This window comes from Canis lupus, chromosome 13 (genome assembly GCF_003254725.2).
Source record: "Canis lupus dingo isolate Sandy chromosome 13, ASM325472v2, whole genome shotgun sequence".
In the NCBI taxonomy this organism is placed as follows: Eukaryota; Metazoa; Chordata; class Mammalia; order Carnivora; family Canidae; genus Canis; species Canis lupus.
Window position 1 is genome coordinate 1,144,264 of NC_064255.1, and position 25,434 is coordinate 1,169,697.

The 25,434-nt window shown below is 49.5% G+C and overlaps 3 protein-coding genes across 7 annotated transcripts in view; 1 reads left to right on the forward strand and 2 right to left on the reverse strand.

Annotated features, from left to right (window-relative positions):
• STK3 (serine/threonine kinase 3) overlaps nt 1-14,294 on the reverse strand; it is a 375,334-nt gene extending 361,040 nt beyond the window's left edge. For 2 of the 3 annotated variants that reach the window (XM_049093097.1, XM_035714551.2), the window contains exon 1: nt 14,275-14,294. The gene's annotated coding sequence lies outside the window, so the exon portion shown is untranslated. The remainder of the gene's footprint in view (nt 1-14,274) is intronic. The other variant, XM_035714552.2, reaches the window with a different exon arrangement.
• OSR2 (odd-skipped related transciption factor 2) lies at nt 12,957-25,288 on the forward strand. Of its 3 annotated transcripts, none has more exons than XM_025450884.3 (4): nt 12,957-12,976; nt 22,077-22,845; nt 23,848-23,947; nt 24,711-25,288. In XM_025450884.3, the coding sequence occupies exons 2-4, from the start codon at nt 22,190-22,192 to the stop codon at nt 24,891-24,893; spliced, it is 939 nt and encodes a 312-aa protein (XP_025306669.1). In that variant the 5' UTR covers nt 12,957-12,976; nt 22,077-22,189; the 3' UTR covers nt 24,894-25,288. The 3 variants fall into 3 exon arrangements, with proteins under 3 accessions (XP_025306669.1, XP_025306668.1, XP_025306670.1); XM_025450883.3 differs by lacking the exon at nt 12,957-12,976 and adding an exon at nt 17,716-18,108; XM_025450885.3 differs by lacking the exon at nt 12,957-12,976 and adding an exon at nt 17,716-18,108 and having other exon boundaries at nt 24,793-25,288.
• On the reverse strand, nt 13,184-21,262 carry LOC118354506 (collagen alpha-1(I) chain). Its single transcript, XM_049093270.1, has 8 exons — nt 21,230-21,262; nt 20,383-21,170; nt 19,716-19,753; nt 18,373-18,741; nt 17,393-18,284; nt 15,852-15,894; nt 15,166-15,625; nt 13,184-14,508 (listed from the first exon to the last, which is right to left on the reverse strand). The coding sequence occupies exons 1-8, from the start codon at nt 21,260-21,262 to the stop codon at nt 13,184-13,186; spliced, it is 3,948 nt and encodes a 1,315-aa protein (XP_048949227.1).
• Nucleotides 25,289-25,434: the final 146 nt, after the last annotated feature.

Below are 25,434 nucleotides of genomic sequence, written 5' to 3' on the forward strand. Positions count from 1 at the left end.
AATTTATTAGCTAGCTTACACAACTGGCTATTACATATATAGAGTATCTGGAACTTTCTATCCTAACCAAAATGCCATTTATGTAGATTCAAGTTCATCGCACCTCATGTTGCCTCCACATTGGTGCCCTGGGCTAAGACATTAAAGATAATGCTCTTTTCAAGAAAAAAAAAATTTTAAATTACATTACCCAGTCATATGGTTGGAAACATGGGAAGAAGTTTTTGAATGAGAGCCAAGAGCCCTGAAAGAATGACCAGCAAAGAAGAAAGCATACAAATGCAGTTGTAAGAGCAAGGTTTTTAAGAAATAATGTAGAGATTCATCTTGTTAAAATAGGACCAACACATGTTGGGATTTGGGGCAACGCAAGAGGAAGTTAGGGTGGGGCAGAGGTGACACCATGAGAAAACTGACCCCAGGACCTGTAAGACACAATGTCTTCTTATACAGCAAGCTTAGGTGTGGTCAGCATTAGCTAGTCCAAACTGGTAGGTAGGGTAAGATCCCCAGAAGTGTGTGGCAGCAGCAGTGGGTAGTAGTGTGGGTGTCAGAACCACAGGGGTCATGGGACCATAATCCAGACTAGGCTATATAAGGGCCACAGCCATGCAAAACGAGTTCACAGTATGTCCCATTATATATAGGGTCAGATGTTTGAGGCTGGGTAACCAAGCAGCTATTGAGCTGGAATCAAAACATCCAGATGGGCCCAGACCTGAGACAGTGAGGAAGATGATGCTTCCATTTTAGGGCTCCATTAAACCCAGGGTTCAGCCTCTGAATGTGAGATCATACTGGCAATCCAACTCCATTCCAAATCATACTAGAGGCAGGGCTGAGACTACCAGTCTCTTTCCTGGCCTGCTCAGGATTGTAGCAGGTATTGGCACTATGGTGGACATATGTTATTTGTCTGCCCAACAGCCCTTTCTTTGGAAATGATGTCTCTGTGATTAAATGTAATTTGGATATTGCCCTCCTTGTGCACAAAGGTGGGAATGTGACTCAAGTCTGGCCAATCAGATTACTTCACTCCCCCTCCCACAGTGATTTATCTAGAGAGAGGCATATGCACAAGCCCAGCCAAATCTTCTATTCTTCTCCTACTACCAACATTTACTGAGTGCTTACCAAGTGCCAGGAACTACTCTAAATGCTTCAGATGCATTTATCTTGTTTAATCCTCCTATCATTTCAATAAGGTAATGTTATTATTATCTTCCCTTTACAGATAAAGGAACTGAAACAAAGATAGAGTAATTTGTCTAAGATCAGACAGTTAGGTGGTAGAGATAGACTGTATAACCAGGCAGTTTTGTTCCAGGCTATGGATGTGTAAGGAAAGACACATTCACTCTCCCTGGTATCAAAAACTATAAGGATTATGTAAATTGGATATGAACCACCATCTCCTCTGGCCTCAGGGTGAGAGTTGTCTATAGTGGAGGAGAATGAAGCCATATATTGTGAAAAAGAAAGGGAGAGAAAGAGAGAGAGACAGAAAGAGACCTTTTTAAAAAATATTTTATTTATTCATGAGAGACACAGAGACATGGGCAGAGGGAGAAGTAGGCTCCATGCAGGGAGCCCCATGTAGGACTCGATCCCAGGACCCGGGGATCACGCCCTGAGCCAAAGGCAGACACTCAACCATTGAGCCACCCAGGCGTCCTGAGAGAGACCTTTATAATATAACTTGAGTTCCTGGATGCAGGTGTGCCTAAAGCTATTCAATCCATGAACTTGTCAGTTACACGAATCAGTAAACTGGCTTAAACTAGGCAGACTTGGGTTTTTGTCCTTTGCAAATAAAGGTCCTGACTCATGCAAGCCTGTCTAGAGTATACTTCAGTGTGTGCAGGGGAAGGAGGGAGTTGGGCAAGGTCAGAGCAGATGAGTCAGAATGTTAAAAACAGGTTGGCATCCTATGCTATGCATACAATCGTGGTGGCAGTGCACAGCTCCCGTTGTCCTAACATTACCAGTGTGCCCGGCTCCCTACTCAGTGATGATCTGTAGACACTCTGACTGTCCCTCTGCAGACACAGTCCACTGGCTCCTGGAGAGAAACCCAAAGATAAAGCAATGCAGAGCTATCACCACAGTAGGAGAAAATGTTTGATCTGCCTTATCAATACCTGGGTTTATAGCACACTGCAAATAACCTGTAGAGTGCTGGTTGAACACACACACACACACACACACACACACACATACACATATACACATACTTACATAAACCTTGGAAGTTGTGAAAGCAAGATAATTGGAATGCTTGTGCTTTGAAATACACCTTTTGAAAGATTAGGGGAATGAGGGAATGGTGATTGGTTGCTTGGCTGGTCCCTTGGGAATAGCTAGCTAGAGTTAATATTTGCTCCACCTTTGACTAGTTAAAAGTGGCCTTCGTAGGTTCCTGGACTCACAGAGCAGTGCAGTTTGGTGTAGTTTGGCCTTGAGCTAATAACACAGTGAAGCTCTTAGAATAGTGTCTGGCATGTAGTAAATACTTGCTAACCAAACGCCATTCTTTTTTTTCTCTTCCTGGTTTTCCAAAGATCTTTCAATAACTGATATTACTTTTCTAAGTAACAGTTTCTGTAGTGGAATGAGTGGGGAAGGGTTTAATCACTGGATGAACTATTAGAAAAGAATCTCTAATCAATATTCCTGCACATGGACAAGTGTTAGAGCCAGAACATATTTTTAATTCAACATCAAAACTGGAGACACTGACGTTAAGTGACCCAGCGTCACACAGTTGATGAGTAACAGCACTGCACTTAAAAGATCAGGTCAAAAAAAAAAAAAAAAAAAGATCAGGTCAGTACTGTTAAATTGGACCAGCCTTAGTTTGCATTGACAATGAGAATAATCAAATCCCTATACTTTTGGAGTGTGTTATGATCTCAGTTTTAAAGTCTGAATCAACTATCACAAACTGAATCAACTATCACAATTTCCCCTGTCATCAGATGAACCAGCTTAAAAACTAGAAAATGCTTGCTCAGCAGGAACTTGTAGAATTTGGTAGCTGCAATGAACTTTAGAAATCAAGTAGAGGCAGGGAAGACCAGATTAAACAGGTATCCTTAACTGCGTAGGACTGAGGTCCAGAGCTTTGGTTGTGCTAACATGAGTTTTGATTCTCCAATAGGAGATCTAGTATACAACTTGTCTTGAGCTTAGGTTGACAATGGAATCTTTTTGTCCTCAGCAAAATGGTTAAAATCTCGAGGTGTCCTGAACACCGTCTAGGAAATGGTGGAGTAAAATATCTACATTTCCTGTATCCGCTCACATTTTATTCTCTAAATCCTAATTATTTTCCTGCTAGCTGAGGCCCAGAGTGACAGATGCTTCGATTTTCTTCGTGCACTTCCACTCCCCTCACTACTGGGGTTCCTGCTGGGGTCTCCAGGTTCCTGTTTTCAACCCCCCACACCTCCCCACCCCCCTCAGCATGTAAGAGAGAAGCCAGAAAGTGCAGCTGCTGGATCAGGCCCCCCAAGTCCACTCCCACTACTGCAGCTCTAAATTCCTCCTGCGTGTAATTATAAAGTATGTGTTCAGTTATTTACTTTCCCTGTTCCATGCAGAGTGTGTAACTGAATAATACAGCTCACAAGTAAGACCGGCTTTTCTGCTGCAAGGTCTGAATTAAAAAAGATTACAACTCTCTACCATTCTAGCTTAAAAAGAAACCACTACTTATGTAGCTTTAAAAAAAAAAAAGTGGAAACAATGATTCTCTGTCCTCTCAGAGTAGCAAGCAAAATTGTAGAATTAAGACGTTTACATGGGTTGTGTTGTGTCCGAGGGCCCTAAACTGCCTCATTTAGAAAGGTAGAAAATAAAAATGCCTATGTTTCTTGAATTTCCAGGAACCAAGCCTGGCAGCTGCTTCACTGTTGTCCTTTAGAGTTTGAAGCAAGAAAAATTACAACCAAAGTGGTGTCAATTTGCTCTATTTATCTTGGGAATTAACTTTAAAGCTTAATTGTCAGAGACAGTGACCTCTATACTCATGAAAATCCCCAAGGAATTACAAAAGCAGACTACTTGAGTGGAATGCGAATGTCATTCTGGGGTGAATCAGCCCCTGCACTGCCTGAAGGAAAACAGCGCAAGAAGGAAGGAGCTGACCCCACAAGCTTTTGTTCTCCATTTCTCAACACCCAGAACTGGTTCCTAACCCACTGCTTCTGTCTGACCTGAGTTTCTGCCGCTGAGCTGGTTACAGCATTGTCTGTGGATGTGTCTTGTCACAGAGAGACCGGGTATCTTGAAATGAGCAGAGCCTGGATCCAGCTGTTGACTCCACTCACCTCCTGAAGCCCCCAAGGAAATGGTACAGTAGGTTGACAAAAGTTCTGCTTGCTTAGGAAGGTTCCTGAGCAGGATTTTGTCTGGAAACTTTCCCTTACTCTGGCAGAATTTGGAACAAATGTTTGGCTGAAACCATATACTATCAAATTAATAGAACAATTGTAGGATAGAGAACAATAAGTCAGAAAACAAAAATGCAAGCATACAGCTCATAAAGTCTACTTTATGAAGTAGCACAGTGCTGAAAAAGTACACATTGTACTCAGTGGGATAACCACCCCCATCCCGACCCTGCACCAGCCCAACCCATCTTGCACACATTTAATTTAGGGGAAAAAAAGAGGGGAGGAGGAGGACAAAATCACTTGAGCAAATAATGCCCAGGCCTCTGCTGTGGTCAGTGGTAAACCCAGATACTCAGCAGATCACATCACCATTGTAATGAGGTAACAGTGAACAGCCAGAGCGGCACTGGGTTTGGTAACAGTCTTTTCTAAGTACAAAAACTCTGTTGACTGGCTCTGCCCATTGCCTAGTAAGCTAGTAAGAGAAGAGCCCTAGGAACAAAAACAGTAACACAGAAATAGATTACACTCTAGTATATACAACAATCCCCTTTCCTAGAATCTGTTAACATTTCAGAGCTGGGAACCGTGGTTAAGTGTTTCCTTTTCTCTAAAATTTGGGGCTCATTAATTGATTAAGCCTTGACTCACTCACAGAATGTTGTTCTTTTTGACCAAAACACAACTTCGGAAAGGACTTTAATGGAATGATGAAATAGGTGGAGACTTGTGTTTAGCAAACCAGATTAGCCACATCAATCCTTGTGATCACTGGAATATCAGATAAAGCATCCAGATAATCAATGACTGTATCTCAGAATGGGCCTCCAGGAAAATTCACTTCTGTTAGTAGTGATTAACAAGTGGAAAAGGAAAATTGGGAATCAGCATAGTTTGTTTTCTCAAATTAGGAGTGAGAAGTCAATGAAAGGGAAAGAAGAGAAAAATACAGTCAGGACGAAAACAGTTTTTATGATCTGGCATCTAAGAAAAATAAGGCAGCCTGATTAAGTGTCTGCTGTTTCCAAGGTTTTCCTATATTCTAAGTTATTCCAAAGCAACATTTTGTTTTGTTTTTTTTTAAAGATTATTTATTTATTTATTCATAGAGACACACACACACACACAGAGGCAGAGACACAGGCAGAGGGAGAAGCAGGCACCATGCAGGGAGCCTGACATGCAACTCGATCCAGGGTCTCCAGGATCATGCCCTAGGCTGCAGGCAGCGCTAAACCGCTGCGCCACCAGGGCTGCCCTCCAAAGCAACATTTTGGATCAATCCTTCTCAAACAGCCAATTTAAGGACCCATGAAGGCTAGTCACCTGGAGAGATCTTTAAATACCTAGATACCCCCATCCATCTAGAGAGGAAGTCTAGTATATGACCAGGGAAACTGTACAAGATTGGACATTTAAAATATTTGCATAGAAACAGATAAGCAATAGGAGTCATTTTAGGTTCTTAATGGATCAGAGGAAAATGATCAAATAGGTCTTTGGGACACAATCTGGCAATAGAAACAGTTACGGAGCAGTTCTTCCCAAATTTAATCTACAGGGAAATCACCTAGGGATCTTGTTAAAATTCTCATTCAGTAGGTCTGGCTGCATTTCTAACCAACCCCAGGTGAAGCCACAGCTGCTGGTCCTCCAACCACACTTGGAACAGCTAAGTCTGGAGGCTGGCTACGGCTGGAGTTCCGGTACCCAGAGGCTCTTGATATAGCATAGCAGGCTGCCGGGATCAAGTCAACATTTTTTTGTTGGAGGGAAATTGCAGCTCCAACCAAGATGAGACTGTGAGATATAACAGAAAGAGCCCCTTCTGAAATCAGGAGTTCCACTTCTGGGCCATGGGAAAGTCAACTAGCTTGAGAAAATATCTTTCCTCCTGGGCCACTGCAACCCCATAGGTAAAATGATGTCTCTAAAACAGTTTCTCATCCCGTGGTCATAAATCTTCTAGCACATAGGATAGGGTCAAACCAACTTAGGTGGCCTTTTCTAAATCTGCAGGTTATTAGTAACAGTATTCTAAAGAATCAACACGAGTATCTTACATCCTTTTGGTATGTTTGCTATAAAACATACATGTCCTTCCTATACATCAATTGTGTACATTATTATTTAGACATGTAATTACACCCTAAAAAGGGGTAAATACATTCGTATGTGGGGGGTTGATATAAGAAAATGCTATTGTATACAGACCGAAAAACATTATACTTTATTTTAAAAATATTGTAAGGGCTGGTATAAACAAGTCATAGCTTACAGATGTGTGTAAATGCTGCATGAATTCTGCACATTTACTATTTGGAGGGAAAAAAAACCTTGGTTTTAAAAATTGTTTGGACTGTATGTCCTTTTTCCTTTTTAGCAGGGTGGAGAGCCAAATGAATAGAATTACAGGGTAGAATATATAAAATACCTCCTTCAAGGAAATAAATGTGTAATAGGAACTATCTAGCCAGTTCTTTCAGGCATGGGAATCCCCTGAGGCTCGTGTAAATGTGTATGTCTCTCCTCGGTGTCACTCCAGATGTTTCTGCAGGGAAAGAATCCTCCCCATATATTGGCATTAATGCTCTGTATGTAACCTCCATGCTCAGACTTGCCCCAAGCCAAGCAGCATCCCCAGGAGAGACCCCAGGGGAGACTGGGGATCCACAGGCCCTTCCCTCTCCCCTCCCTGTGTACCTGGAAAGTCATGTTTGGTGATAAATTTTCTCCTAGGCTTGGAGAGGAGAATCAAGCCTGTAAGTATCACCAGGGAATAAGGCTCAGAAGTAAAGTTTATCAGGCAGAGAGGTCAGGCCAGGACAATTTTAAATGGTAATTAAGTCTCTCCACATTTATCTTTGGAGATTGTCGTTGGGCTGTAGCCATGGCGTGGGGGGCGGCGGGTCTGCTTATAGTTTTCACTCTGCCCCTGAGGGCAACTGAGCTACACATTTTAGCCACAGCCTCTGGCTGTCCAGTTCTTAAAAACCAGATCTTGGCTTCTAGTTGCCATGGCCAACCCCCTTCACCCCCACCTACCCCCACCCCACGCCTTTTTTATATGGCGACAGGGCCAAGAAGGTTCTAAGGCTCTCATTTTTCTTCTAGTATGTTCTGTCTCATTTCTTATCCCATGTTCCAAGACAAAAAATGATGTTCTCCTACAGAAGACCCACTCGCATGGCCTGCCTGACACCTCAGGACATATCCCACAAAGGGAATGCTGCCATGTGGTACCAGTGGTATTCGTCACAACCCACAGCAAAGTCATCCCCAGGCAAGTCCTGACAGCTTTTGTCTCCCAACCTCACCCACCTTCTTTGTTCACACCTCCCCACTCTAAGCAGGAAGTCACACACCAGTAGCCACAATCGACTAAGTAAGTAGTGACAACATGTCAAAGGGTTTCAAACAGAATCCTACTGCTCCATATAGTACTTAAAACCATAAAAGCAGCAAAGGGGACAGTGACCACTGTCCAGACCAATAACAGTATTTATGGTACTAATATATATAAGATAACATATAAAGAATCAAATACCAGGCCTCGACATCCTGTGGCAGAGACTTCTGGGCATCACCCATTATCCATTCCCCTCTTCTTTAGTAATAGAAGCCTGAATTTTAGCAAGGCATTCAGCCACCCAGAGTAAAGACAACATTTCCCAACCTCCCTTGCAGCTTGGTCTGGGTTCTGGTTTTTGTAAAATCTCCTCAAAAAAGTAGTGCTTGACCTTCATGCCTTCCTCCTTGCTGCTGCCTGGAATGTGGTTTTGGATTAAAAGTAAAAATCATTTCTTGAAGCTGATAGGACAACAAGATAGAAGGAGTCCAAATACCTGATAATCAAGGAGCTAGCCACCATATGACTCTGGCTTGCTATGTTTATGTGAGAGATAAATTAACTTCTCTAATGGTAGGGCACCTGGCACATATGACTCTTGACTTGGGGGTTGTGAGTTTGAGCCCCACGTTGGGCATAGAGATTACTTAAAAATAAAATTAAAAAAAATTAACTTCTCTGTTGTTTAAGCCCCTTCTCTGTTGGGCTTATTATTTTAGATTTTCTGATAAAGTTCAATTGTATTCTGATACAATTTCCTTTAAGATTTCATATGTCAATGACATCCCCAAATCAATTGCATCATTGTTTCACTAGATAGAACATCCAAAATAATAGCTTTGAAGCCTAAAAAAATCTATTTGTAATTTCTACTTCATGTATATAAAATAACTGAATACAATAAAATGTAATATACAGTATAGTACAGTATTCCTACTTTACAGTAAACAGTGAAAAACTCTTTTGATAAAATCTTCCTGGGGTGCCTGGGTGGCTCAGGCAGTTAAGCATCTGTCTCTAGTTCAGGTCATGATCCCAGGGACCTGGGATTCAATTATATAGGGCTTTCTGCTCAATGGGGAGCCCACTTCTCCCTCCCCCTCTGCCTGCCACTCTGCCTGCTTGTGTGCTGCTTTCTCTCTCTCTCTCTCTCTCTCTCTCTCTTTCTTTGTGTCAAAAAGTAAATAAATTAAATCTTTGGAAAAAAACTTCAAGGCAGATGACTTTTTCTCTAGAAATACTTGGTGCAGCAACTTAATTTTTGTACTCTTGATCACTAGAATTAGGCACTGGGTCAAATTTCTTTCCCTTGGTCTCCTTTCCAAGTCCTTGGAGGAATATGAAGAATAATTTGGGGTTGATGAGGTCAGTTCATGTTAATGGATAGGAAAGAATCATAAGTACTTACAGCACTGATATACATCCATGTCATTTAACCCTCAGAGTATTTTTAATTATCAGATTCAGAAACTGAGGCTCCAACAAGTGGCATGACTTCCACAAGTTCATAACCTATTAAGTAGGGACCTTGGATCCAGGTTTTCGGATTCATAGTGTATCATAATTACCTGTTTATTTGTCTCCCCACTAGACCATAGATCCTTATTCATTGTTATAGCCCCAGCACCAATCACAGGGCCTACTATATTAAATATCCTCAATAAATAAAACATGTTAAATGAATTAACAAGTCTAAAATCCCATTCTGCCATTGCTCCCTTGCTCTGCAAGGGTTCTACAAGCCAGTGCTCCTAATATATTCCAGGTCACTCCCAGGCCATATGGCCTGTCAAAAGAATGTGGTCAAGGCTGAGACAGAGGGGAGCAAAACTGGTGAACACACCCATATGACACACTCGTGTTCTCCTCCACACTCTCCTGGGCCTGGGCGGGCCCACCACGTAGGGCATTTGGATGCGTGCCTCATGGCCTGGGAGACAACTTGCACTTTGTGTACTTTTCCAGGGAAAGGAAAAGGCAAGCATGGTCTAACACATGTTAGAAATGCTGCTGCTTGGTGTCCTGACATCATAGCATCCACCCAGACTGATTCCTGGAGGCAGGCCCACTTGCCAGGCATGGGCTGCAGAGTACACGGGAAGAGGGGTTAGGCACAGTGAAATGGAGTATGTAGCTAAGATAGGCAGTGTGACCAGTCATTGTGACACAATGCACGGGGTAAGAATAGAATGGAGCCTTTCCACATGTCACATCCCTGTGTCTCCAGATCCATTGAAGTTGTCTAAGTTTTGAGCTTAGAGGCAAAGAGAATAGAACTCATTGCTCCTTAGGAGACCTGGATTCTCGGAAGCCAGCTGGATCTGAGCTGATATCGCTTTAAGTTCTCCCAAGGAACAATGAGGATGGGGCCAGCCTAGCTGTCTGCCACTTCCTTTACCCCTCTCTCCAGCAAGGGTGCCAGAGGAAGAAGTGCTTTTTTTTTTTTTCTTTCTGTGACTCCTTACAGGATCAGTACATGAAAACACCCTTGATTGAACCAATGGTCACCAATCATAAGGAATCTACAGCTAAATTATCACCTGGCATGATGGAAATAACATTATTGTAAAATGTTGTCATGATATTAAGGTCTTCCAATTGGAAAACCAAAAGTTAAGGCTGTGCTGGCATTCATTTTCCAATAAATGAGCTGGCTTAAATACTGACTTTCTCTCCTTGACTTGTAAAAATGACCTAAAAATTTAAGAGAGAGTTCAATAAATATTTTAAAGATTGCTATTAAGTACAAATACTTTAACAATTTAACAGAACCAGAGGAAGCCAGCCTTCAAATCTGACCTTTCTTGTCTTTGCCCTGCTCCCAAGTCAGAATGAAATTTGGTGTCTCAAACAATAACACAACTGCCTAGAACCTGGCACATAGTACACACTCAAAAATAAGGAACAAGGAATTCTATGTGCCTTATGAGTTGGCACCTTAAAGACTTTTTCGAGTTTGTGGAGTTGGACTAAATTCAAAAATAGTATATTAATCCTCTGGTGAATATTCACAGAAACGGCTACAGGAATATACATTTTCCTTTGTTAAAAATTGTATCTGCATTCAAATATTGGCCTTGGCATTTCCTAACTAAGTACTGGCTGCTTTGAATGTTACTATGTTAAGCCATCTGCACTGGAAAGCAAAATCCTGCTAAGAAATACGATCACAGGTTGTAAAGAGATTATCATGTTCCTGATCACTATACATTATTTTATTTTATTTTATTTTAAAGATGTATTTATTTATTCATGAGAGACACACACACAGCAAGAGAGAGAGACACACGCAGAGACAAGCAGAGGGAGAAGCAGGCCCTTCGCAAGAGCCCCACGTGGGACTCCATCCCAAATCCCGGATCACGACCTGACAAACGACCTGAGCCGAAGGCAGACTCTCAACCGCTGAGGCTCCCAGGCATCCCACTATACATGTTATACTTCGAATATCTCCCTAAGAAAAGGACATATTAAAACAGCAAACTTTGTCACAATTGAGCTGAGTACTCTTACACAATCATGACTATGGGCAGCATATTCATTTTTATGTGTATTTTCAGTGGCTTCCCTGCACTGGCTCACTAAAATGAAACCTTTTTTCCTGAATCTAATAATGGACAAGAGGCTTCTCATTAGACCTGGTTTTTCAGGAACCCACCAGCGTCTGTGAGGCAAAGTGCCTTGTACTGTTCTTATTGCCCACAGTCAGAAGATCTGTGTGTGTGTTGGCGGGAGGAGGGGGGGGCGGAGGAGGGGATGCAAGTGGTCCAGTGGAGGGGGCTCATTGCCTGGCTAAGAACAGAAGTTCAAGTGAAGGTTCTAGAGAGAAAGTGCAAAGTGAAAGTTTAAAGGAAGTTGATTTGGCATAAGAAAACTACAAAGTGCCAGTTTCCTTTGGATTTTTAGATACCTGGGGTGGGGGTGGGGATTTGACCTAGTCTTAAGGTGACCAATCTGCAGGTTGAGGATCAGGCGACAACAACTTACACCTGATCTCTGGAAGCTGGTCAGTTGCCCCCCCTCCCCCGCCCCGCCCCATGGAAGATGGCAGGAAGCAAGTGAGAGCACGAGCAAAGTCTGGGAGCAGAACATGCATGACTGTTTGAGCTGCTCTCAGAGTGTCCTGTGCAGCCTCAGGGAAATCCAAGGGCACAGAAACTTCCAGCCCAGGTCCAGACACGATCCCGATCCCGCAGATTGTGACACTTCCTCATCTCCACTGGCATCACGCACTCTGACCCAGTGCAGGGAGGACTGAGAGGGTGTGGGCAGTGTGTCAAGGTGTGAGAGGAAGTGTATGCAGCAAACTCAGAATCACTAGGATGTGATAAAAATAAGAAGAGAATGCTATCTCGAGAATACTGGATGAGGGAAAGAGTGGAGAGTCCCAAATGGTGAGAAACTAAGATAAGGTGCAATGCTCCTGTGTGGTCCCTAACAGGAGCATTTCCTGAAATCATATCAATTCCAGTATTCGATTATAATTAGATTATAATCACAATAACAACAAAAATTTGCCATGAAATGGGAAGACACTGTACTACTTTCTCTCCCTCACTCTTGCCCATGCATCCCAATCCGTCTCCTTGAAGGGAATGTTCATGCTTAGATCACTTGAGGATCCTGTCATGTCTCCAAGGACTTGGGTGGTACCTCTGGAAAGTAGATGAATGAGAGCCAATGAATGAGTGAATGAGCGAATGAATGAATTAGCAGCCCTGGGCCAGGCATTTATGCCTGCAGTCTCTGGTGGAAAGAGAAATGAAGGCAAGGAGGGAAAAAGGAAGAGAGCAAATGATAAATTCCCCCACGCCTGTGATTGCCCCCAAATGTCAATTTGATCTAAGTCAGTGGTTCTCAAACTTTGGGGTGTATGAGAATTACCTGGTGGGCTTGTCCAAACAGATGGCCAGGCCCCCACTCCCAGAGTTTCTGACTCAGTAAGTGGGGCCAGAGAATCTGCATTCTTAACAAGTTTCCAGAGGTTGCTGATGCTCTTGGACCACACTTTAAGAATTGCTGCTCTAGTCAGCACTCTGGACCCATCCCAGCATCCCCAGAAACGACCTCTCTGCAGAGTATTGGAACCTCTAAGGCAATCCAAGACATTTTAGAAACAGACGACAGAGAAGGGAGAGCACAGCTGCTGGGCTCCAGCTAGCTCACTGCCACACGGAAACTGGAAATCAAGATTCTCATTTGAATTTTCTCAGTGTGAAAGCGTTGGCAAGTAAGTTTGTTTGTTTTTTAAGTGAAAGCCTAACAAAAATAGGTTTGCACATTCCGTCCTAGTCCTTTCCGAGGATCTTTTCAGAGCGGGAGGGCTGGGACAGTCCCGCGTTGGGCAAGTGGAGGTGACCACAGGGCCACCAGCCTCAGGGCCTTCCCCCTCCCTCCGCACAGCCTGGCCTTGGCCTTCGCTGCTCAGGTCCTCTTCTTAGTCACGAACACCAGCGGGCTCCGTTCGAGAAGCACCGTGAATTCCCAGGTGCCTGGACTCGGGGTCTGGCCGGGCTTTCTCTTTCGAGGCGGACTGTAGTCTGCTTCCCGGGCTCGGCGGCGCCGGGCGGGCTGGGGACGGGCCTGGGCCGCGGAAGCCCCCCGGAGCCCCCCGGAGCCCCCGCCCCGCCCTGGGCCCGAGCTGCCCGCCCCGGGCCGCCGCGCTCCCCGCGCCCAGCACGTGCCTCGGCGGCCGGCTCTGGGCCCAGCCCGTCACCTGCGGGGCTCCTCCGGGGCTCCTCCGGGCTCCTCCCGGGCTCCTCTCACGCAGCGGGGCCCTTCGCAGCGTCACGCGCCCCCCGAGGGGCGGAAGGGTCGCGGGGCGGCCTGGGCCCGGCGCCCGCCCGCCGCTGCCGCACACCCGGGGAAGCCTAACCCCGCGCGCCCAGGCTTCGGGGGGCCTCGCCTCGGGTGCCCACCCCCTGCTGCGGCCCGGGGCCGGCGACCCCTCCCGGGCACCCCCTGCGGCGCGGGCCGCCCTCCTGCCCCGGAGCAGCCCGCGAGGCGACCCGCCGGCCGCCCTCGGGACGCAGCGGGGCCGGGACTGGGCGGCCGGCAGCGGCCCCTCGAGCCCCCCGGCGCCCCCCGCACGCGTCTTGGCGCTCGCTCTCCGGCTGCAGGAGCAGGTCGGCCCGGAGGGGACCCCGGCGCGGCCCCGCGCGAGGGCCGGGAGGACGCAGACGCCCGGGCGCGCGGGCCGGCCTCCCCACACGGTCCCCCGCAAACCTCTCCTGCCTGTCCCGCGGGGCGGGGGCGGGGGCGGGGCCCCGGAGTCGGCTGGAACCGGCGCTACTCGGCGCGCGACCGCCCGCAGGCTCCCCGCGCCGGGGCCGCCCCGGGTCTCCTCCCTGCCCTGCCAAGTCGGAGTCCCCCGGAGCCCGGAGCGGCGCCGTGAGTCCGAACCCGCCGCAGAAAAGCCCCACCAGGCGGGAAGTCGCCGGGGGCCTCGCGTGGGGTCGAGCAGCCTGTGGGCCCCGACGGCGGGCCGAGGCCTCCTCTCCGGCAGTCCTGCGGCGCACAGGACCCTACCTCCGCGGCCGAGGGGCTCAGGTCCAGGTGGAAGCGGTTCTGCCGCGGCGGGGCGGCCGCCGGCTACGCACACGCGCCCCGGAGCCTGCGGCCGGTGACCACCGGGCCCCTGGGCCGGGAAGTGCCCGGCGCTTGCCTCCAGGGGGCGCTGCGACTCTTCCCGCGGCCCGCGGAGCTCGGCCCGCGGCGGTGCCTTCCCAGCCGGTCCCGGTGTAGAGCGCCCACTGGAACATACTTTTTGAAAAGATAAAATTCTTAGTCGCTTGGTCCCTGTTCCACACCCTCAGTTCGAAGCCCGGTGCCCGGGAGCCTCCCCTAGGTTTTCACGGGCCCGCTCACTGCCCGCGGCCGCAGCACACACGCCCCGAGAACTGCGGGATCTGGGAGAGCCGCGAACAGTGCGGGAAGTTCAAATGCAAAAGGTCCCCGCCCTAAAGAGGCTGAGGACGGCTCGGAGAAAGGGAGGCAAGTTCTCAGAGAAAATGGCAGCTGGAATCCCTGGAGAAAAAGATGGGGTCACCATAATTTGTGTCTTAAAGGGTAAACATTTTTAGGATAATCGCAGTGCGCGCTAAGAATTAACCGCCAGGAAGCCTGTTGTCTGACACCTGCTCGCTGCTTAACCGGCGGAGCCTCCTGGGTGGGCCGTGGCGGGGGCAGAGGGGACTACTCTGCGGGCGCTTTCCTCCTCCAACCCAGCTTCCTCTCTCCGGCCTTCACCCCGTCCTCCAGGGGCGTAAACTTTCGGCGGTTCAGGTTTGAGCAGCAGCTGCTCGCGCGCCCCTCGTCAGTCTGTTAGCCACCGCCTTGGAAGCGTCCTCGGTGCAGAAAACCCAGAAGCCCAGAGCGAAGACAGCAGATGACCACGTCCGCGGAAATGTCAGCCTGAACCGGCCGCGCAGCTCCCGGGGACGCAGGGCAGCGGGACTGCCGCGCAGAGCTTCAGATCCCGGGAGCAGCCGGGCCGCGGCAGGCGACAGGACTTCACTCTCCGCACACCTGGACCCCACGACTCGCCGTGGGCGGGGGCCTGTCTTCCCAGCCGAGCCTTGGCGCGCGGGGAGGCCGGCGGGTGAGGCTGCTCCGGGGCGGGCCCCCACCCGGCGTGCGCTCTGGATGCTGGCGTGAGCAAGGGGCTCGCTGGGGCCGAGCGAGGAGAAAGCCAAGGGCCCACCGGGGTGGGCGCGGAGGTGGCTCGGGGAGCCCTGCGCGCGGCGCGAAGCTCAGCCACGGGCTCGCCCTCGGCCTGGAGCGCGCACCTGCCTGGTGCGGCGGCGGGGCCTGGGGACTGCGTAGGCGCTGCCCGCCACGCGGCTTCCCCAAAGCCCGGAACTCGTCGACTCTTCCCTACCTTTCAAGCAACAGCAGCCCTCGGGCCGGCGTAGCCCAGACTCCACTGTGGAATTTCGGAAGCTGGGGTGGGCGAGGTAAACACGTTTATGAAAAAACCTGGGCTCAGGAGGTTTGCGGAAAGAGGGCGCAACTCGTGGGTGGTTGGCAGTGCTGTCCACCCCGCAGGAACAGCTGGCGGTGCCTCGCACACACACACACACACACACACACACACACACACTCACTGAGCGGGTAGGTGTGAAGCCGGCCGCTGGGGAGTTGCCTCCACTTTGGGAGAGGAAAGACGAAGCGTAGGAACGCTCTTCAGGTCACCACCCCGGGTGTGTGTGTCCTGGGGGTCTGAAAGAAGAGAAAGTTCACTCCAAATCTTCCAAATTGAGAAAAGCTGCGGAAGGAATGAGGTGGTTAGAGAGAGGGGACCACAGGCATCTCGGTACTTGGAGCTCAGGACTGAGCGCTGAAATGAAAGCACCCCTACAGAACCACTAGGGGAAACGTGTTGTTGTTGATGTTGTTGTTGTTGTTGTTTTAAACCCCTGAACTCTTAGGCATTCTGCTTCTTCCACGCTGTTTGTCAAATCCACTTTAAGCAGTTAAAGACTGGAGGATATTAAATACTTGGTTCTCCATTCCAAGCTCACTTTTTAACCTTTGAGAATTTGAAATTGGAAAAAAAAAAAAAAAAAAGGTAAAAAAAGGATCTACTATCCCTGGGTTACGTTTTACCAAAGGAACGAAATATTCCGTCCATCTGGGCATAAATAAAATAGAAGGAATTGTATCTTAATACAGCACTATCTCGTAGCTTCTGCCAGGCTCACCACTCACTGTTTAACCTCTGGACAGGTTATAGTCTTCTGCTCTTATTTGTCCACTACCCCGCACAATGAGATTATTTGACCTGTCCTTTGGGGCGGCACATCCAGCACCAACTTTTGACCAAATTCAACTTTTGAATTTTGAGAGCTGGAGCATTTTGGCTGGAAAACGTGCCCCTCAGAGCGCGAACTTGCCGGGGGCTAACGCAAATCCCCTCCAGTGACTCCTTTGGGACGAAAGGCGTTTTGCTCAATGTTGTTCACGCAGATCTCATCTGGAAAGAAGCTATTTAAAATGAGTGTGTCATTCCCTTTCTGTTACTCGATCACCCTACTTACAGCGTAGCTGAAGTGTGTTCTGCAATTACACTCACACAGAACCAGACATTTAGAAGAACCTGAAGAAATGTATCACTACACCAAATTCGATTAAGTTTCCTGGAGACTGAACAAAGAATGGTATTTCTTTTTCTGGGAATGAAGATGTACATGTTTTGAGAAGCTACAATAGTATTTTCCGAAAATTTTTAAATGATCGTTCTTCACCCATTCCAGATGGATTCTGTATTGTTTACCAAAGGGTCGCAGATGCCCACCCTTTAACCAAGTTGGTTAACTGCTTGTAAAATGTGCACTGGCTGATTAAGCCTTAAATATTGGAAGAAATTTCTGGGACATTCTACATATGTCTTTGCAGCAATTGCGGAATCAATCAATTGTCATCTCTAAAACCAAACTTCGTTTAGAAAACAGCAAGCAAAAGCAGACTACAGTTATAATCGTAATTGACAAAAAGTATGTGCAAAGCTGTACTTAAAATTGAGGGAAGGGTGATGTATCTTGGAGAATGCGATCTAGAACCGATTGGTTTTACTCTACGGAGAAGATGGTTATATTAAACTTGTTAAGATGTTGAAATTAGTCTGGAGAGCGCGAAGTAAAACTACAAAATGCCCGCAGGGTCTTCAGGAAGCAAAGAACCAGTTGTTCGGTTTCTAACACTACGAGGAGAAGTGGCACCGCGAAGGAAAGAGGGTGGGCTTTGCTGCGAGTGAGCTTTGAGCCGAGTCACCTTCGGCTCATCTCGGCAACAGGGAAACCTCGGGCAAACCTGCTCCTTTAAGACCCAGTTGCTATCCAAACACAAGTAAACAGAGTGGACCATTAGCGGGCGCCGGGCGCGGAGGCGGAGCCAGGCTCGAGGGCCCCGCGCCGCCGCGGGACGCCCGCCCGAAGGGGAGGCGGGGCTGCTACTAAAGCCCCGGACGCCGCGCGGCGGGCAGCCCGGGGAGGGACGCGGGCGGGAACGGAGCTCCGGGCGCTCGCGGCTGGAGGGGGATGGCCCTGCGAGCCTGCGGGCCCCGAGCTGAGCTGGAGTCGGCGGCCGCAGGCAGGCGGAGGCGCGGGGTTCCGGGCGAGCGCTGAGCGCCGGCTCTACCCGCCCTCGGGTTTTGCAAACTCCGCGTGGACGGAGCTGGACCTCGGCGAGGATCCGCTCTCCTGTTGTGCTGCTCGTCGACCTCCGGACCATGTCCGCGGCTCCCGGGATTCCGCTCGGAGAAAGGAGTTTGCCCGGCGTGGGCCCAGTGACCTTCCCGAGCTCCGCGCCTCGCCACCTGGGCCGGGTCTGAGCGGCGCCGCCCGGCGGACCTTTCTGCGGGAGGTGAGTGTCCGCCCCGGGAGGGAGCTGCAGCCGCCCAGGGAAGGAGGGGAGCGGGGGTGCTCGGATCCTCGGCCGGGCGTGCCGCGAGTCCGGGGAAAGGAGATCCTCCGGGTGCGATCCTGGGGCATCGTGTCTCTCACTCGGTGGGATCCCCGGCACTCCGCCCGCAGCCGGCACTCAGGGACACACACTGTTAGGTGTCGATTGCAGTTTTGTTTTCGACATCGGCACATAGCATTCATCCAGGCTTTTATAAAAGCTGACCCAAAGTACGCTGAGATAAAACCCCACAGTCGTGTGGCGCTTCTGACGCTGCGGTAGTGCTCCTGGTCCGCGCGTCCCGGGGCAGCCGCGGCGGCGCAGCGCGAACGCGCGGGGACTCTCGCTGCCGGCCTAGCCAGCGCGCGGCGAGAGGGGAGCAAGAGTTCAGTCCTAGGTGATTCTCCAGCCTCGTAGCTGGCCTTTTGATTTCCCTCCCACCCTCCAGTCCTGGAGGAGCGAGCCGAAGGCAGATTCCCCGGGGATTCATACGCCTGGATTCCCGTAGCAGAGCTACAGAGAAAGGACTGGCGGTTGCAGGGAAGGAGGGAGAAAAAGGTGTTTGTGGAGGGAGCGCTGGATCCGTCTCCCTACCTGTTGGCGGAGAACAAAAGAGGGTTGGCGTTTCCGAAGCGAAACGGCGCAGACAGCTCCTTTCTCTGCTAAACAAACTGCAGTCTTGAACAGAACAAGAAAACACGCAGGGGGAGCGAGGAAGCGGAGAGAAACAGAACCCTGATTATGCGGAAGGCATCTTAATTTAATTAACTCCTTGGGAAGGCAGAGGCGCTGCGAAGGGGGCAGGAACTTCCCAGCCGTTTCCTTCTGTTCACCTGATCCAGACTTATTTCAACATTATTACTTTTTAAGTGATCTAGTCCTTATATCTACTAGGACTATTGCTCTTATTTATGTAAAATTCCACTGTGGCTTGGGCTGAAATTCAGCGAGTCTATGGACCCATCAAGTCATTTCTCTCACACCAACACACAGATTTTAGCAGATGACCCCTGACTGTATATTATTTTTAGATAACTCAGTGTAATAGCAGCATTACCAAAGAGCAAGACTTCATCAAATTACCACATACCTTCCCCCCCCCCAATGTTTTGAAAGCTTCACTAAACTGAAATTAGTTGTGTACACATCTCACTTGTTGACAACCAGTGACCTAAATTTTACAAAACTTCTATACATGCCTGGAAATCCCTGTGAAGAAGACTGCTGAAAGAAAACTAGCCTCTGCTCCACCAAAATATTAATGTCTTTTCACGGGTTCTTTCCTTGTAAAATTAAAAGTAAGGAGTGGTCCGAAAAGGAGTAGAGAGAAATGACAGCAGAGGAGGAGGATGATCGCTGTTATTGCCTGAAACTCAGTGTGGGAATTACATGCTCAACTCTAGACAAAACGAAAGTACTTTAAATCTCTTCGTTGACTTAAAATATCTTTTGACGTATATTTCTAGCAACTCAGTGGGAGAGTGGAAATCTAAATTCTCTAATTACTTATGGCAAAAGTGTTTGGTGGATATTTAGGTCTGTTCTGTTTGTAAAAGTGTTGAAGTCACCAATGGTTTGCTCTTCCTCTATGAAGAAACTATCTGTCCTGCAAATTAAAATGAAAACTTACTATGAAATACACTTTTGTGCCATTTTGGATCTGAACTGTAATAGAGCTGCTAATTTTTGTTATAAACCCCTTGAAGAAGGGAAGGAAGATGGCACTCCGCTTTCTGCTGGCAGAATTAACATGTAATGTTTAGGGCAGATTTCACTTAGTGCATGTGACATGGAGCTCACAGGTGGTGATATTCCTTCAGTTGACAACCTCCCTCACCCCCCACAACAGTGGTAGGAGTTGTACTTCACCTCCTGTATTTATTTCTAAGAAATCTAGTCTGGGAATACGCCCAAATAATAATTTCAATTTCCTCTCTATGGGGGAGACCACTTTTTAACTAGGGGAAAAATAATATTTTGAATCTCTGGAAAATCCTCATTACACAAAAAGAAGGAAATAAAAGTGCAATTTATTTTTTTAATGGAAGAGGAAATAATCAGAATACCGGGGATGTTAGTAGAATCCTTTTTTTTTTTTCCTTTCCTGCCTTTCTAGGAGGGCTTGAGTGTTGCCACTGAACAAAAATGAATCGTGATTTGTGGTGGGAAAGTGTATTACTAATGGAGGTTTACAGTTTCGGTTGAATGGTCTGAGACCCTCTGACGGTTACACACCTCTCATTAACTCCCAGTCCGAACTCCCAGACCGAATGCACCAGGCCGAGGCGGTTCATTAATAAATCCCGGTCTCTGCGCACTCCAGGCAGAAGAGGCGGGAGAGGAGGTGTGGGCCTCCGGGGGCGACCGAATTCTGACTTGTCAGAGCGCGTCATTAGCGCGGTCCCCCGCGTCGGCCCTCGGAGCCACGGGCACACTTCCCAGGCGGCTGGAGAGGATTCCGGCGCGCAGGGCGGTGGGCGGTGAGGGCAAGACCCGACCGACTTTCCCACCTTCCTGCTGGGTTCAAACGCCGGGCTTCGGGGTCGGTGGCTCTTAGCTGCGCGCCTGCCCCGCTCGGCGAAGGGGCTTAGCTGTGAGCCACCCACCTGGCTGCGCTGGGAGCTGCCCTCCGAGGCGGAGGCGGAGGCGGAGGCGGAGGCGAGGCCCAGGTCCGCTGAACGGCGGCCGGCGGTGGGAAACAGTGGGCCCACCCTGGGTACAGGTGAGCAGCCCCGAGCGGCCGGGGTCTGAAGTCCGACCTCTGTGTTGCCATTCGGGGCGCAGGGAGATGGGAGTGTGTGCGCCCCGCTTAGGCCCAGGCCGCGCTCGTCTTCCCGCAGATAAACGAGCTTCCTCCAGGCCCGCAAAGCCGCACTGTGCCCCGCCGGCTGCGGCTCCCCTGCTGCCCCTCCCGTACCCCTTCCTAGGGAGCCCACTCTCCTCTCCACTCCTCTTTTCTCCTCTACTGAGGCCTCCCTGGTGTAGGAGCGCGCCCGGTGCCAGCCCGGGAATCCGCGCTCGGTCTGGGAGAAGGGGTTCCGGCCTTAGGGAGGTTCTCCGCCCACCTACCCCTATCCCGCACCACCGCACCCCACCCCCTGGGAGTCTGAACCATCGGGAAGGGATCTTGGTGGGGGGTGGGAGGGGACGGCCCCTGGGAAGGAGGAGGGGGGCAATCCTAGGCTGAACCTGGCCCCCGAAGTGTCACTTTCCTTTCCTGCGGCCCCGTCACCGCTGATAAATGGGACTGAGGCAGAGGAAGGAAAAAGAGGACCTCCGAGGTCAGCGTGGGGCCAGACCGGCCCTTCCTAGGACCCTGCGGCCCCGGAGCGCAAAGTGCACCCCCGCTGCGCTCCAGCACCCGGGAACGGCGGCGCTGGGCGGGGCAGGCGGCGGGGCGCAGCGTGTGACCGGCAGCACCGACTCTACCGGCCCTCGGGGTGGTCCCCCAGGGAGCTCGGGGGCGCCCAGGCGACAGCAGCGGCCCTAGGCCTGCCGGTATTGGCGTCGCGCGCCATTGCGTTTGCCCGAGCTTCGCGGGACAGGGTGGGGTGGGTGGGCAGAACTGGGTGCTGCCTCCGCTAGCGCACCCTGCACACACACGCCGCCCGCCTTTCTCTCTCCCGGGACCTGGGTCTTCCGTCCGTGGGTGCCCGCAAGCCGACCTTCCTGCGGGCGCCCACGGAAGGGCCTCCAGGGTGCCCCGCTCGCCAGAAGGCCACTTCCTGGCCCGCCTGACACCCGGGCCCCAGGGCCGAGCTGGTGCAGACTGGCCTGGCAGGCGCTCAGCACTCCTTTGGGGGACCCCGGAGTGGAGGGAGGAGGAGGACTTTGAAGGAAGGTGCGGGAAGCCGCGCCGGCGCCACAGGAAAGGCCGAGCCGGCTTGGGTAACAGTCACAACTCTCCCTCTCTTCCCCTGCATTTTTAGGGTCTTACCTGCGTGCTGTTGTCTCTCTGGGTTTTCACCGGAGCCCCACGCCCACCTGCCTCTGAGTCCTGGAAGACAGGGGCGGTTCCCTCCGCCCCCCAGCACCCGGGAAAATGGGGAGCAAGGCCCTGCCGGCGCCCATCCCGCTCCACCCGTCGCTGCAGCTCACCAATTACTCCTTCCTTCAGGCCGTGAACACCTTCCCAGCCGCGGTGGACCACCTGCAGGGCCTGTATGGCCTCAGCGCCGTGCAGACCATGCACATGAACCACTGGACGCTGGGGTACCCCAACGTGCACGAGATCACCCGCTCCACCATCACCGAGATGGCGGCGGCGCAGGGCCTCGTGGACGCGCGCTTCCCCTTCCCGGCTCTGCCCTTTACCACCCACCTCTTCCACCCCAAGCAGGGAGCCATTGCCCACGTCCTCCCAGCCCTGCACAAGGACCGGCCCCGTTTTGACTTTGCCAATTTGGCAGTGGCTGCCACGCAAGAGGACCCCCCTAAGATGGGAGACCTGACCAAGCTGAACCCGGGGCTGGGCAGCCCCATCTCGGGGCTCAGTAAATTGACTCAGGACAGAAAGCCCTCCCGAGGGAGGTTGCCCTCCAAAACGAAAAAAGAGTTTATCTGCAAGTTTTGCGGCAGACACTTTACCAAATCCTACAACTTGCTCATCCACGAGAGGACCCACACAGATGAGAGGCCATACACGTGTGACATCTGCCACAAGGCCTTCAGGAGGCAGGATCATCTGCGGGATCACAGGTGAGGTGGGGAATGAGGTTGGCCTGGGAAGGGAAGGCAACTTTGTCCAGAGTACCGAGTCCTGAGAGAGATTCCAAATGTCCCTAAAATCCCCTCTGAACTAGAATATATCCCCCAAAGGCCCTTGCTGGCCAGCTACAGTGGACCTCCAACATTTACCTTTTTCCTCTGCGGCCTCCTACTCCGACCTGTCCTTGTTTGGAATGCCGGAGGGCCTTTCCTCATCCTTAGGCAGTTACAATCTGGTGGGTTGGCCTCGGCCCTGAGATCAGTTTCCCCTTGATCTGTTGCCAAGGGGGGCGGGGGGAAGGGCAGTGGGTAAAGCCAAGGGACCCCTAAGACCTTCCTGCGGTGGGTAGTAGTCCGGGCTGCTGTCAAAACCACTTCTAGAAATGTCCCTTGGACACCGCTACTGGGTTCCCTTCCTTCCCTATCTCCCCACCCCTCAGGTGCACCCCAGAGCCTACCAAGCCTATTTTATTTATGGGGGTCTTGAGATCACTGACTTTAGAAACAGCCCCTCACAGCCTGCCCCCCAAGACCTTAAACTCTACATTAATAAACGGCAACTGAAGAAATACTATAAGTGTTTTCCTCTGGGGAAAAACTTCCCAGGAGAGAGGTTGGAGATCTCTTTGGACTCTACTTGCAATTCCACAGGGCTAGGACTTCAGTTGGGATTCTCCACGGCTGTTTAGGGATTTGCTAAAATAGTTCCCTTAAATTCTATCTTGCCTAACATCCCAATTTGGCCAGTTTAAGTACCAGAGAAAACCATACAGACCAAGAAAGACTCATTCCGGCACAATTTTGAGCTCCAGAACAGCCAGAGAGGGCGATCAAGTGTAGATAAAGCCGGAGGAAAAAATACAATCTAAAAATATAAATAAAGGGAATCCTGTTTCTTTTGTCCTTTTGCGACTTCCTTTGGAATAACTGTCAAAAGAAACTCCTCACCATGGTGGTAAAACCATTTCAATGAAACCTTATATTGATTTACAGGTATATCCATTCCAAAGAAAAACCTTTCAAATGTCAGGAGTGTGGGAAAGGATTTTGTCAGTCTAGAACTCTAGCAGTTCACAAAACTTTACATATGCAGGTAAGTTTGTTTTCTTGTTTAAAGACAATGGCTGGTTTCGTTTTATCATTTTCGCTCTTAAAAGGTGTTCAATGGCAGGCACTTTCTCTTAAAAGGCCATGTTAGATTTAGTTTTCTAGGTGGGGAAAACACTCAACCTTTTTATATACACACCAAAAAAGTAATCTTACTTAACACAAAACATTATTATATTTTTCTTAAAGAAAAGGCCATTCTCTATATTTCTAAATTCTAATTTTAGAATTATTATTCCCCCCCATCTGATCTGCCCTGCATTTAAAGCTTTCGTGTTTGAGAGGAAATAAAGGTAATTTTGATAATGGAGGCATGATGAAATCCCATATGCTCACTCTCCCAGGGGCCTCATAATTTGTAGTTTACAGAACATTGAGGAATAGTTTAATTTTCCAGCAAAGAGGAGTCTTATTGCCTGGGAGAATGTCATTCCTTAAGAGAGGATTAGCGTTTTTCCTTCCTCCTTTTCCTGCCTGTGACACGGTGATGAAATGTAAAGAGCTGGAAATCACAAAGCCCACCACGGTGGCCACCGGTAGTTATCAGTGCAATTGGGCCTCTGTGTGTGCCTGCAAGTGTGTTTCTGCGATTGGAGGATTAGGAGCCAGATTTGTTCCTGCAAGTCCCCTCTTTTGTTGTCGTGCACGTGTTAGGTTAATGCTTGTGATACCGATAAGACAGAAACTATTGAGAAGGGTGCGGTGGTGGTGTGAAGGATTAATCCTTTGCTTGCTTCACATCTGAACAGGAATCTCCACACAAATGTCCCACATGTGGAAGAACCTTTAATCAGAGAAGTAATCTGAAAACTCACCTTCTCACCCATACAGACATCAAGCCCTACAGCTGCGAGCAGTGCGGCAAAGTGTTCAGGCGAAACTGTGATCTGCGGCGGCACAGCCTGACTCACACCCCGAGGCAGGACTTCTAGAGAAGCCCAGGATGTGTCCCATGCTGCCGCCGCTCCCCTCCCCAGACACCTCTCCAAGCCTCCCACCCAGGGGTCGCACCCCCAACCCCTTACTGACCCCAGCTCCTCCCCTGCAGCAGCCGCACCTGCAGCTCCAGGGAGTTAACTCTTCTTCTCGAGAACTGAAAACTGTAGAAAGCCACACCAGTACATCCCTTCACAAAGAGCATATGCTAGTTTCTTGTAGATATTCACAGCTCATTTTAGAGCTCTGTACATAATGTCATGGGTCTTTGTTTTGTTGTTTTGTCTTGTTTGTTTTTGTATCTTGTTGGATGCACCTAGATATGGAAAATGGAAGCCAAATTTATCTTTAAAGAGTGTATTTTCAAAATAAAACTTCTTGTTTGTTTCAACACTTCTGCAAAAGTGTCTTACTATTTAACTTTGTTTTTTCTTCTGGGTTCTGGAAGAGTAGGATGCCTCTAAAATATTCAATCCTTTTAAAATATTTTATTTATTTATTCGAGAGAGAGGCAGAGACATAGGGGAGAAGCAGGCT

Excerpts from the sequence above, each read along its gene's own strand:
- OSR2 (XM_025450884.3), top strand. The coding sequence starts at position 22,190 with ATGGGGAGCAAGGCCCTGCCGGCGCCCATCCCGCTCCACCCGTCGCTG. Across the intron at positions 22,846-23,847 it reads GATCATCTGCGGGATCACAG|GTATATCCATTCCAAAGAAA; the intron begins GTGAGGTGGGGA and ends ATTGATTTACAG. Across the intron at positions 23,948-24,710 it reads ACAAAACTTTACATATGCAG|GAATCTCCACACAAATGTCC; the intron begins GTAAGTTTGTTT and ends ACATCTGAACAG.
- LOC118354506 (XM_049093270.1), bottom strand. The coding sequence starts at position 21,262 with ATGGTTCAGACTCCCAGGGGGTGGGGTGCGGTG. Across the intron at positions 18,285-18,372 it reads TTTATCTCAGCGTACTTTGG|TGCCGGCTGCGGGCGGAGTG; the intron begins GTCAGCTTTTAT and ends TGTGTCCCTGAG. Across the intron at positions 15,626-15,851 it reads GCTTCACACCTACCCGCTCA|GTAGGGAAGAGTCGACGAGT; the intron begins GTGAGTGTGTGT and ends GTTGCTTGAAAG.